The following is a 13,949-nucleotide window of genomic DNA, read 5'->3' as shown; positions in this document are numbered from 1 at the left end:
TTCCTTCTTGTTTGGGCACATTTGGTTTCAACTTTCCTTATTCTACTGGAAGATACAAGACGCTTATATTTTGGTGTATACATTACTGACATGATTTCTTTAATTTCTTGTTCAGAATCATGCAGTATGTCCATTATCTGTTGCCACTCAACAGCAAAAGCATCTTTGGTTTCACTCCTTATTTCCTTACGGAACTAACCAAATACCGCAAACTGTGTATCCCTTTTGGGGGAGCTTGCATAACCTAACTGTGTATCTACAGCTGAGCTGCAGCTGTCTGTTCCCCAAGGGGCTGAAGTTCTGGGTGAATTATTATAGCCCTCTGACAATGTTTCCATTTCTGTTGGGTGCAGGTGATATCCCTCTTCGGGGAAGGATCCTTATCAGCTTCTGAAAGCTGCATGGGGGATTGACTTGCTTCAACAATGCTTCTCCCATGGCTAGTTGAAATCTGTGTCCCTTATCCTTCTGGGATCAGCAAGGTTCTTTCGGTATAAATATCTACCTCAAAAATCTTTATACAATTCTCCTCCAAGTGAGGAATCCTCTATTTCCTCCACAGGATGCCCTGGGGAGTAGTGGGGATTGATATTACTGGGTTTTGGGGGCAATACGGATTTGCAGACAAGGGGTTAAATATATACTGCTGGAGTTCTGCCGGTCAGATATAATCTTCCCCCTCCTCACCTTTGCTAAATCCTAGGACCCATTGAGACAGTCTAAAATGGGCAGTTTCATCCTTAAAGCTTGCTGCCAAGAGCATGCTACAAATTTTGCACATATCAGGCAACTAAATAAATTTGTCCTAATCATTACAAGGACTATGTCTATGGCAGGTGGTATGGGCAACAAATGTACTGAGCAACCAGCTACGGAACACTAACTAAGGGCCATGTCTCAAGATGGTCCTGTAATGAAAAAACCAAGTTCTCAATAAAAAATTTAGTATAAATTATTTTTAATAATGGACACTCATAAATATTAATGAATAGTACATATCATTTTACAAGTCAATTTGACTACAAATGTACAATTTTAGTACATTATGTAAAATATAGTGGTCCCCATATTCGCGGGGATGTGTATCAGACCACCGCGTGAATGGTTAGAATCTGCAAACACTTGGAACCCCTATAAAAATGCTGAAAATAGCCTATTTTGGTAGGTAAAACTCAAGAAAAACCCACTAAAAGTTTTATACATGTTTTTTTTTTAATGAAGAACACGAATACGGGGGCCCACTGTATCTAGGCAATTCTACGCACTAACTCCCCACGGACTGTAAGGAACAGTCCCATACAGAAGCCACTAGGGACTGGGGCGTCAAATGTATTTTGCTGTTTCTATTACTAGCCCCCTGGGGATTACAATCAACCCCACCAAAAATAATGGTTAAACCTCAATAAGCATCTCAATTACTATAGAAAAACAGTAACTTTCATGTAAATACTTGATGTGGAGTTATTACCTAGATCTGCCAATATCTGTTAACTCAAATCATTTGAGGTTTAGATTAACTTTGAAGACTTGTTTAGGTCTGTATTACTTAAACTTGGCCCTTTTGGATTGGCTATGTTTAAGATTTTAATTTTAAATATAACAACACCCAATACCACTCAAGTTAGTTCAAGACTAACCTGTTTTACCAACCCAAGCAACTTTTTCATATAGTTTAGGTTAGTATCTCTGGTATAATCAATTCCTATTAAATCTGGTTAAGCTTCTACTTATTACCAACAAGAATTTAATATGTACCCTTATCGCTTAGTTAGGCTACACAACCAAGTTACTACTTATTGAGATCCAGTAATTTTTAATACTTTTAATAAACTGGTTTGTAAACTTATATATAGGCTAGGATACTAAGTCATAGCATAGCAAACAGAAATTTTGCGAAGCCTTGAATACTTTCAGTATGTTGTATTATGTACAGATAAACTGGCCTATATAAAAACCATCCTATCAAAACTAACCTTCATGTTAGTTTATTTTACCTATAAGTAAATTAACACTTACTCTAAAAGTAATTTAGAGTATCTAATTAGAATTATAATTTCAACACTCAATTTTATATGTTATTAAACCCTTAAATGCCGAAGCAGAATTTTAAAAATCGTCTTCCGTATGCCGGCGGCGTTCGCAAGTGAGCGCCGAAATGGAAAATTTTTTTTTTTTTTCAAAAACTCACAGCACACGTAGTTTTCAAGATTAAGAGTTCATTTTTGGCTCCTTTTTTTGTCATTGCCTGAAGTTTAGTATGCAACCATCAGAAATGAAAAAACAATATCATTATCATATATAAATATTGGGATATATGACAGCGCAAAAAAAAAAAATTTAATATATGATTGTATACAAATCGCGCTGTGAGCAAAACGGTTAAAGCTAACGAGTTAATTTTTTTTCGTTATATTGTACACTAAATTGCGATCATTTTGGCATATAACACATTGTAAAATTATCAAGGCAACACAGAGAAAATATTATCACAAAATGATGCATGAATTTGTAACACACGGATGTAAAAAAAAGCAGTTTTCAAAAATTCACCATAAATCGAAATATTGTGCTAGAGACTTCCTGTTTGTTGCAAAATGAAGGTAATTGATTGAATATTACTAGACTGTAAGTGTTGTAGCTTACAATTGCAGTTTTCGACCATTTCGGTTGAGTTAAAGTTGACTGAAGGTGATTTTTATTCTATCATTATTTATATGAAAATATTTCAAAACTGATAAAAGCTACAACCATAGGTTGTTTTAGTTGTATTCTACATGAAATTGCGCACATTTTCATATATAATACTCCATGTAATGGCTAATATAAAATGGTGCAAAAATGATGTCAAAGTGACAAAATAATTTCTGAGATGTGTCGCTGATACTTTTTAGTGTGAGAAGAAAGAAATTCGCCCTTGCGCGCCTGGGTAACGATTGTAAACAAAACAACGCCTTGATCCGTGAGCTCCTAGCATCCCCCAAGGTGCATGATTCAAAAGTTTTTGCCTAGTAGGCCTATAACTATTTTTTCGTGAGTTTTTTAAAAACTTTTTTATATCGATGTACCATACGTTCAATCGGCACCCAACAGACAATTTATATCGACGTTTAATACGTTCAATTGGCGCTAAAGGGTTAAAACAACCACTTAAAATGTAGCCCCAGGTTTAGACTACTATTTCATCTGGCATCTGTTGCCAATTTTCTACTAGTCTTAGGTTACATATTCTGGGCTAACAATTCAGACTAATAGGGTGTTAGTAAAGGTATACTACTTAACATTAGGAGTTACCTAGCTTGGGTTATTTCGGTCATGCTAAATATATATGCCAAATAAAATTAAAATAGTGTAGCCAGTTTATCTACTTCTAGGCACATATCACCGAAATATTAGGTAACTACCTAGTCAGGGTTACTAAGCTACAAATAACGGCTAATCTAGTTTAAAATTACTTGTCCTAAATCAACTAGGCTAATGGCTCATGTGGGCTAATGCCAAGAAAATTGCAGACACCATTATCTGAAAAGATTAAATAAATTAATAATACATTGTGGAGTAGTTCTTTAGCTAAAACTTCCAAAAAGAATGACAAATTCATTAACAATTCTCGCATTCATAAAGAGGGCTAGCCAGGATTGTGTATTATGCCGACCATGCGCTCTACAAACAAGGGACAGCCAAACAAAAAACAGTTTTTGTATTAAAAAAAAAATTCTAGTTTTTAACCTAAATGTTTTTCACTAATCATAAAAATAAGCACTTAACTTCCAAATTTTGGGGATTCCATGATTCCTGAAGAACGATCTCAAAATAATTTCTCAAAAATGAGGATCACTGGCTGAATAGACTTAAGTCTGTGTTTTTGGTCTATTAACCGGCCCGATCATAAAACAGGATGGCTGATGCGCATGCGTGATAGTAATAGTCCCTTCTGCAGTTTTGACATAGGAAAATGGGTACAGCTTCATTATCATTATGGTATAATACCCAGCTACAAGACCAGGGTAAAAGATATTTCTTTGATACCAGGCTAAAAGATATTTCTTTGATATTAGTCTGATCACCATGGGACACTGGCATACACCATGGAAGGTAAATCTTTTGAGGATAAAACAGCGACTACGCTATAAAAAAAATGTGGCACACGTGACGGAATCTCAGTTCTCTAAGAAAATCTTCTTATATGTGGACACAAACCTCAAATATACTGGAGTAAAACCAGCACGTTTCCAGAAAGTTAACAACTGCTGTGTTGCACCAAAAGACACAGCAAGATAATGCAGTGGTTCAGGTGATCTCTCATCCAGGGCCTGTAAGAGGGGCTGCAAATGTGGATTTGGAGTTATCTTTTCTTCTAAAAGTCCCACCTGTAATAGGAAAGGCTTCTAGAATGAAACATATTAGTGCAATCTTAACTATAACTGTATCACCATAATTTCTTCCCTCTTGTGTACTTTCTGCCTGATTACCACCTGTTAGAAAGTTTCTTTAATACTCAATGCTTAATAAATTTTTTAAAAATTACACTTTTACTAAATCATTAAAGTCCTACGGGACAAATTCCATCAATCCCTGCCCCTTCATATGGGTTGCTTTAGTCTTTAGTCTGTGCAGAAAACTATTTCAGTTCAGCTGAAAAATAATAAGCTATTTCCAGTAGGAGAGCATGCTACCTATTCAACAATACAGGAAGAACATGGAATGTTAGACCTGCATAAGCTGTTGAGAATTCAAATGACATAGGACCTACAATTGTTTCAAATATGAGATGGGAATACAAAACTGTTCCAAATAATAACATCAAAAGAAGAAAATAGATAATGCTGGGTGGAACATAAATAAAAGATACGGAATCATTTATTCTATATACTATCAGAAGTTGATTAACCCCTTATCAAACAAACCCAAGATATCTTGTGATCAGTGCTCTAAAAATTTTCAATTTACCACAAGCTAACTTATAAAAAAGTTAAATGCTAATATCGGACTAATACAAGATGTCTTTGGATCCACAGTGTTATTTTAAGGCTTATTCGGGATATCTTGTGCTGTATCATACGTATGGCAGTGGTACTTCCTGCTGGAAGTTGTGAGTTATCAAGAATGACTATTTTTTTGTTTTTTTGTGCCGACTACATGACATTAGTAGTAGCATTTCAATGGTCACCCTGGTTTGTTTGTTTGTTTGTTTGTTTTTGCTTCTTTCCACCTGTTTTTAGCTAAGTTTGGCTGTCATAGACTGTTTATATGTTATATTATTGATTAATCCCGTTGCCATTGTGTCATTTGTTAATTAATCCCTTGACTATTTTGTGATATGTTGAGTAACCAGGGATCTTGAGAGTTAGTTTGTTTGTTTAATATCTTATTTTCACCTGCTTTTAGGTAAGTCTGGTTAAAAACAAGTTCAGTTGTTTTATTTGTCATCTTAGACTATTTATATGTTATATTGTTGATTATTATGTTGCTGTTGTGTCTTTTGTTAGCATCTCTGACCACTTTGTGATACATCGAGTGTAATTTTTTTTCTTTTACGCTGTGTACGCCCCATTACTAGTTCTCCAGTGGTGACAGTGAAAATTTGTTTGTTTTATTTCTTCTTTTCTTTTGCTTTTTATTCAATGCCTATTTTAAAAATTACTAAAATTAAGCATACAAGATATTTTATGATAGACCAAAATAGGTTTAATTTGTATGAGATAACTCATTGATCGCCATAAATTGAGTTTCTAAAAATCATTACAGTAGTACCTCGAGATACAAAATTAATCCGTTCCGAGGCGCCCTTCATATCATGAGGTTTTCGTATCTTGGACCACATTTTACATGTAAAATGGCTAATCCGTTCGAAGCCCTCCAAAATCACCCCAGTAAATTATATTTCCAGGCCTAAAACACATGTTCTAGGGTTACGACACCGATCCGACGGAGGAAATATGACTCCAAAAAGGCAAAATACTGTACATACTTGAGTAATATTCAACTGCATGTAATGTTCAACCCCATTTTTACTGCATATATTAGGACTTTAGCATATGTCCCTTAGCAATAAGCCTAGCCTATGTTAGCGGTTGCTACTGTAGCCTAGTCTATGAGTCTGACATCTAATCCTAAGAGCTAAAAGCTTAGAATATGCCAATAAAATGTTAAATAATCAGTATGTACTCATTTCAAATAATTATTAATTAATCATTAACTATAATACACAAAACAAACAAAATAAACCTTCCAATCGATTGTTTACATTCAGCTCTTACCCGTCTTACGAGTACCGAACGAACGCCAAGCAATCATTTTTCCTGCACACAGTAAGCCATAAATTTTCATTAGTATCTCTCTTCAACTAATGAAACTACCAAACAGTATAATAACCATTCATATCTATTCTTTATTCTATCTTTACCTAATGGAGATACCGAGTTACTGACAGCTATAATAAAACATACGTATACGTAACGTAATATTAAAACAGAAGAAGAATTCTAAAAAATACGTATTTGTTGGCAGTCTTATTTATTTTATATTTTATGATATCTAATTCACAATTTTTTTATCAAATGTATTACATGTACTCATTTCAAATAATTATTAATTAACCATTAACTATAATAAACAAACAAAAAAAAAAAGCTTCCAAACTTCTGTTTACATCCAGCACTTACGAGTATCAAACGATCGCCAAGCAATCACTTTACACAGTAAGCCATAAATTTTCATTATCTCTTCAACTACTGAAACTACCAAACAGTATAATAACCATTCATTTCTATTCTTTATTCTATCTTTACCTAATGTTTATTTTTTATTAAATGTATTGCATGAATAAGTTTTTCAATTTACAGCATCCTTTTACCAATAGAATACTTAAAGCACAAGGGGTAGATGCTGACCAATAGGAGAGCAGGAACCAATGGGAGAGCGGGAGCATGGTGGCGAGTTTACTCAGTTGGCGGTGCGGGAGTTTTAAAATTGTTCTCGGTGGTCCGGGCGAATCTCGGGACTTTACAGCAACAACCTTTCGTATCTTGAAAACTTTTCGTATGTAGAGCTGTAAAATTTTTTGTATTTGCTTTCGTATCTCGAGTTTTTCGCAAGTTGAGCCTTTCGTATGTCGAGGTACCACTGTATTTCACATAAAATAATCATAACTTTATGTTGAACATATTAAGAACTACGTATAGTGTTTAAACAACATAAAAATTAATTAATTTGTAATTTTCATAGCTAACAAACCTGAGGTCTTAACATTACGATAAATCTTCTGGCACCCGTTGGAAACTGATTTAAAAAAATGGTAAATGAAAGGAATCTGTGGCATCTGACATCTGATATGGTTGAGGTGGAAGCAAGTCAGAGACCACACTTGAACCCAGTGACGCATTAGTAATTCTTCCAACACAGGAAGAAACATAAGAAAGGTGAGCTAGAGGTGGACAGTCAAATTTTAAGACCTCAGGTTTGTTAGCTATGAAAAATACAAATTAATTGAAAATGTCATTTGTTCATACATGGAACAAGCTTTCAGTCTTAACATTAGGATAGACACACGTGGAGGGAGGTATGAGAATCCTAAAATGGCTGGAGTTTCAGCGCACCTGATCATTCTTCTTAGAAATGAGATTGTAAAGAAGAGGACCTAAGCCTCTAAGACGTTAGTCACATGGATACCCTACACCCAGTCCATTAAATACAATGAAACATGTCCAGATTTACTGCATATACAGAAGTCAAAAAGAACTATATCTGTTCAAGCAACAAACCATGTTGGCCACAAGAAAGTGGTTTGTCACCACCTCTCACTACCTTTGCTGGAGAGAGGAGTTGAAGCTACTGAGAAGCAGATTTGTATGTTGTATGGAACATAAAAAATGCTGTAACACTATGACTGCAACGCTCACCTGCATCAAGCCAGTTCCAGCGTGTGTCTATTCTTCAAACCACCCACAGGTATTGAAGAATGGAGAAAAGGGAAAGAAAAGAGACCAGTCACCTCACTCATTCCCTCCTCCACACTATTATTTTAGGCAAGATACAACCTGTTCCTACCCGGGGCACTGGATGAGCTACACTTGTTGATCTGTCACCATTAGACCCAAGGAAAATGTGTCTAAAGACCTATGGGCAACACCCTTCAGGTAGAAGAAAGTTAATGTGGTTTGACGAAGTCAGGAACCAGGAGTCAAAATTCTATGAAAAAAATAAATTCAGTCCCACGTTGGCCGAGTGGACTTCGCACTCGGCTGCTAATTCGGTGGTCCGAGTTCGGTTCTCGGCCCGGCCAACGCGGAACCAGAGAAATTTATTTCTGGTGATAGAAATACCTTTCTCGATATAATGTGGTTCGGATTCCACAATAAGATGTAGGTCCCATTGCTAGGTAATCAATTGATTCCTAGTCACGTAAAAATATCTAATCCTTCGGGCCAGCCCTAGGAGAGCTGTTAATCAGCTCAGTGGTCTGGTAAAACTAAGATATACTTACTTCTTAAATGCCAGGGAGAAACTTATTCCTCTAATGTCATGTGCTTCTGCACGCAAAGTACTGGTGAGAGAAACTGACGATGAGGAGTAGCCTGGCCTAATCACCTCATGTAGTTAATACAAAGGGTATTCTAGGACATCTCTTTCTTGGCCTGGCTCATGTTAACAAAAAGTTTATGACGTATAGGCTCTAGATGACGAGTCCTCTAGATAACAACACAGTGCTCTGACGGGGCAAAGCAGTAATTCTTGAAGGTTGCTGATAACAGACTCCTTACCAAAAGGAATGGAAAAGATGAGAAATCTGTCATCATGAACTGAAGGAATTTGGGTCTTAGCCACAAATTCTGGGACAAATTCGAAAGCTATTGAACCCAACCCCTTGTGTGTTGCATCATAATCCTGACCAAAGTCAGTTCCCTGTAAGATGATTGACAAGGGCTCAAATGGAGCTCGAGTGAGACTGCAGTCAAACCTCGGTTTTCGTACGCCTCTTTTTTTCATATGTTTCAGTTCATTTTCGTTTTTTTTTTTACAAAATTTTGTCTCGGTTATTGTACATTTCCTCGGTTTTCGCACACTCGGAAACACTCCATCCGAGGCTAAGCATGTGGCCAGGCCCCGTATGAAGTGCCCTAACAAAGCATCCCTCTTCTCTTGTGAACCATTCTGGCATTGTTTCTAGCTGAACAACCATCTTCGCGCTCACAGTCCACACAACCGCATGTGTTTATAATGTGCTAGTAATTCTGCTATAAAAACTCATTGCAAAGTAGCCATCATGGGGCTAAAGATTGCTGCAAGTGCACCCCTTTGATAAAAAAGCCAGGAATACGGTTCAATTTAAGAAAGAACTTATAGCAATGTACAAAAGTGGTGCACATGTAGCTGATCTTGCTAAAACGTACACCAAGTCAGTGCCGACAATCAGCTCTATCCTAGGAAAGAAACATGAAATCAAGGCTGCTGATGTTGCGAAAGATGTCACGTCATCAAAACAGAGATCGTAACTAGTGGAAAATGCTGAGAAACTGTCGTTGGTGTTGATCAATGAAAAACAGTTAGTGGGGGATAGTGTGTTTGAAGCGATCATTTGTGAGAAAGCTAGGATGTTCCATGCTGATTTCAGTAAGAAAATGCTAACAACTAATAATGCTCTTGGTGATTTCAAGGCCAGCAGAGGCTAGTTTGAAAAATTCAGAAAGCATACAGGCATCCAAAGTGTCATACAGCATGGGGAGGCTGTGAGCTCAGATAAACATGTTGCCAAAGAATTCGTACCTTCAGGCTGAAGGATTCCTCCCACAACAGGTCTTCAATTGTGATGAGACAAGCCTGTTTTGGAAAAAAAAAAAGGCAAAATAGACCTACATCACGCAGGAGGAAAGGTCACTGCCAGGCACAAGCCAATGAGGGATAGGCTAACACTCTTGGTCTGCGGGAATGCCAGTAGGGATTTCAAAGTGAAGCCCCTACTGGTGAATCACTCTGAAACTCCCCGAGTGTCCAAGAAAAACAATGTGATAAAAAAATAAATTGTTTGTGATGTAGAAGGCCAATAAAATGGCAAGGGTCACGAGGCAAATTTTTGTTGAGTGGGTAAATGAAGTGTTTTGTCCAAGCATGAAAAAATACCTCAAAAAAATAAAATTGCCCTTCAAGTGCGTCCTGGTAATGGACAATGCTCCTGCACATCCTCCTGGCTTGGAAGACCAATAGCGGATGAATTTAAATTCATCACTGTGAAGTTCTTGCCCCCCCCCACAATACCATTCCTCTCATTCAGCCCATGGACCAGAAAATCATCTCGAACTTCACAAAACTATACACAAAGGCACTGTTTCAAAGCTGCTTTGAAGTGACCTCAGATACTGAATTGACCCTAAAAGAGTTCTGGAAGGATCACTTCAATTTCTTTAATTGCATAAGACTTATAGGTAAAGCTTAGCAGGGAGTAACTTCCAGGACTAGGAACTGGGCACTAGAGAAAATTGTGCCAGGGTGTTGCCTCAAGAAGGATTTCAAAGGGTCTGAGGCTGATCCCCACAACCCTATGCCTGTTGTGTAGTCTATTGAGTCACTGGGGATGTCCATGGGCTTGGATGTGGAAGAGCTAACCACTGAGGAGCTGCATGACCTTCAGCAGGAACAGCAACGGACAGCAAATGAGGAATCCGAGGAGGAGGAGGAAGAGAGAGGGGATACTGTGCCTACTTCAGTGATTAAAGAAATGTTTGCTAAGTGAAGTGATATAAAAAATTTTGTTGAGACATCATCCAAACAAAAACATTGCAATCCGTGTCTTTAACATGTTTAATGGCAACGCTTTGTACCATTTCAGGCAGATATTGAAGAGACATCAGAAATAAATGTCTCTGGGCAGTTTTTTATTCAGCAGGGGTCCAGTGACTATCAAGCTGGTCCTAGTGCCAGTAAAAAATGAAGTGGGGAAGTAACCTCAAACAGTGCCACTAAAAACCTAGCGAAATAACCCCAGATAGGTTCATGATACCTGAAGTCCTTCTGGAGGGGTTCCCCTTCCAAACAGTAACCTCTCCTCCTCCCGGTCATGGTAGCCGCTTTATAGTGAAGAAACATATTTTAAAGGAAAGGAAAATGTATCTTTTTCGAGTAGGTCTGCAGCAAGAGGGTATTCCCACACGTGTCTGGGGTGTCTGTACTCATGACTGCTCGAGAATATTCTGTTGCTTTGTGGAACTCCAGCACACAGTTGTCTCTAGCAACACAACGCTTTGGATGTGATGTAACATTTCGTCCAGAGTTTTCTGAAAGGTTCTTTTTGCTGGGTGGAAGCGTTCGCTGGTTAGCTCTGACCTTTCAGCTCCACCCTGAGATCGACATAAATATGCATACAGGAATCTGAGGAAGTGAAAAAGATATGAGAAGAAGTAACAGACGAAGGATACGAGAGGAAGGAGAGACGGAAGAGGACGGAGAGAGTGAGAATGGAATCAAGAAAGTATAGTTTGTAGTCGGAGAGAAAGAGAGAGAGATTCTGAAGTTGAGTAAACCCCTTCAGAGAAGAAATGTCCTGGCCGTGATTTTGAGAAGTAACCCATCCTTCAAGTTTCAAGATGAAGTCATTCCTTCCTGTACTGGGAAGATAAGAAGCCCATCTGAAGCTTTTACTGTCTCCTCATAAAGCCATTGTATCAAGCACCAATCTCAGCAACTGTTTTACTGGCTAGCAAGTATTTCATTACTGCACAGTTCCCCTTTTCACATATAGTCAGATTTAATTTTGTTATGTAAATAGGAGAAGCCATTCTGTGTTTATCTTTGTGAATAAGTTTGTAAATATACTTGTGTTCTGATTGAGTTTCTTTCTATGTTTGTATCCCATGTTTCAATTGTTGGTGTTGAATCCTTTTTGTTTATTGTAATAAAGAACCTGGTGGCAACCTTAGGCCAGGATTTTCGACACCATCACAGATTTAAACGGGGAGAATATAGAAAGAACCAAAATGAGTGAGATGACAAAAGTTTATTGAGTCTGGTAAGCTTCTGGGTCTAGAAGGTAATGATCTCCATGAGTATGTTGAGAAGAAAGAAAAAGAAAAGTATAAGAGAGATGAATGAGCAGCTGAGAGAGAAATGATGATAATGCAGCAGGAAGAGAGAAAGAGCGCAAGAATGAGTTGGAAATCGCTTGTTTAAGGCAAAGTGCTCTTAACAGTCAGACAGGCAAGAACGAAAATTAAGCTGATGATTTAGGTATAAATACAGTGTTGAAATTAGTCCCAAAGTCAAGAAGATGTAACGAAATATTTCATGTGTTTTGAGAAGATGATGGAAAGGGTAGGTTCTCCTAAAGAAATGTGAACTTAATATTTAGTCAGTTTTACGTGGTAGGGCGCTTACTGTGTATAGTTGCATGTCTAATGAAGAATGTGAAGATTATATTGTGAAAGAAACTGTTCTTAGTGCATACAGGTTAGTACCAGAGGCGTACCTTAAGAAATTTAGATGTTTGAGAAGGGACAAGAATATTACATATGTAGAATATGGTAAGAAGTTAGAAAGGCTGTTTTGTGAGTGGTTAACTTCTGCTAAAATTGATGATTTTGATGGCCTGAAGAACTTAGTGCTGTTAAAAAACTTTAAAGCTAATGTATCCCCTAAGATCAAGCTTTATATTAAAGATAGGCTAGAAGTATCTTTTGCAGGAGTAACTAGGTTAGCAGACGAATATGGTTTGACTCATAATTTAAGCGTCGGTAAGAAGCGAAATGATCCTTTGTCAAGTAAAGTACAAAGCAGTAAAGGTTTCAGTTATAGTTATAGCAATGCAAGTAAAAGTGACTATTACTGTTCTGCATGCGGAGAACCTGGTCACACACCTAAGGTTTGTAAGAATAAAGGGGCATTTAGTAGCTCAGAATGAACTTGTTTCCAATGTAATGCGAAAGGGCATTTAGCGAGAAATTGTGCAGCAGAAAGGAAGGATGTTTAGAAACCAGTGTCTCTAGTTAACTTTTCGTCAAGTAGGAATGATGTGATGAAAGAAACTAGGAAATTTTATGAGAAATTTCTGTCAGGTGTAGTTTCCTCTCATGGAGGAGGGGATTCGAGAGAAATAGTCTTGCTTCGGGACACCGGAGCTGCTGTCTCCCTAATTAGGAGAGAAAGCGTGCTAAACAGGACAGAAATCAACATGGAAGAAAAAGTCATGTTAAGCGGATTTCCGAACACTTGTGTTATTTGTCCTTTGTTGAAGGTAACTTGGAAGGTCAGGGAGTGTCGGGAAAAGTGAAACTAGCAGTTGTAAACAATTTGACCATTGATGGCATTGACATTACTGTCGGTAATGACTTAGCTTTATCCAAGTATGTGAATCCTATTGTGAAAGAGATTCCAGTGTCTGAAATGGTAGTAACTAGGTCAGGTTTAGATACAGACATAGACTATGGTCATAATTTGTTCATGGATTCGGACTAACAAAAGTTTGTGGATTTTAAAGAGTGTGATAGAGGTGGTGAGGTTGATCTTGGCATGAGTGTGGCTGAGAGAACCAACTCTATCGGTGGTGACAGTGTTAGCCAAGCTGAAGGTGTAGCTGTTGAGAATAACGTAGTCAATGTAGTGGAACCAAGTAATAGTTACTGTGATGAATTAGGCAATAACATTTTGAATAGGGATGAGCTAGTCAAGTTTCAGAGAAAGGATGAGACACTAACCGGAATTTTTGAAAGTGAGCTGGATGATAATCTCGATAATGTGTGTAAGGACACGTTTTGTTTGAAAGACAGTTTTGAGTCGTTATGTTTGTCCTAGGTCAGGTAGCAAAGAGGAGATTATCGAACAATTAGTGGTCCCTAGGAAGCTTCGTGAATTAGTTTTGAAGTTAGTGCATGATAATCAAGGATATTTGGGAGTAAATAAAACTTTCAAGTGTATTAGTAGGGCATACTTTTGGCCTAAAATGAGAAGTGACGTGAAGAGGTATG

At 37.5% G+C, this 13,949-nt stretch overlaps 1 protein-coding gene across 2 annotated transcripts in view; it reads right to left on the bottom strand.

Moving 5' to 3' along the window:
• The window catches only part of LOC135218377 (RNA cytidine acetyltransferase-like), a 558,384-nt gene that overhangs the window by 160,893 nt on the left and 383,542 nt on the right, over window positions 1-13,949 (bottom strand). For both annotated transcript variants that reach the window (XM_064254646.1, XM_064254647.1), the window contains exon 12: window positions 4,198-4,367. In XM_064254646.1, coding sequence (XP_064110716.1) covers window positions 4,198-4,367 — 170 coding nt within the window. The remainder of the gene's footprint in view (window positions 1-4,197; window positions 4,368-13,949) is intronic.

This window comes from Macrobrachium nipponense, chromosome 9 (assembly GCF_015104395.2).
Source record: "Macrobrachium nipponense isolate FS-2020 chromosome 9, ASM1510439v2, whole genome shotgun sequence".
In the NCBI taxonomy this organism is placed as follows: domain Eukaryota; kingdom Metazoa; phylum Arthropoda; class Malacostraca; order Decapoda; family Palaemonidae; genus Macrobrachium; species Macrobrachium nipponense.
The sequence above is the reverse complement of the archived record's forward strand: the minus strand, read 5'-3'. Positions and strand labels throughout refer to the sequence as shown.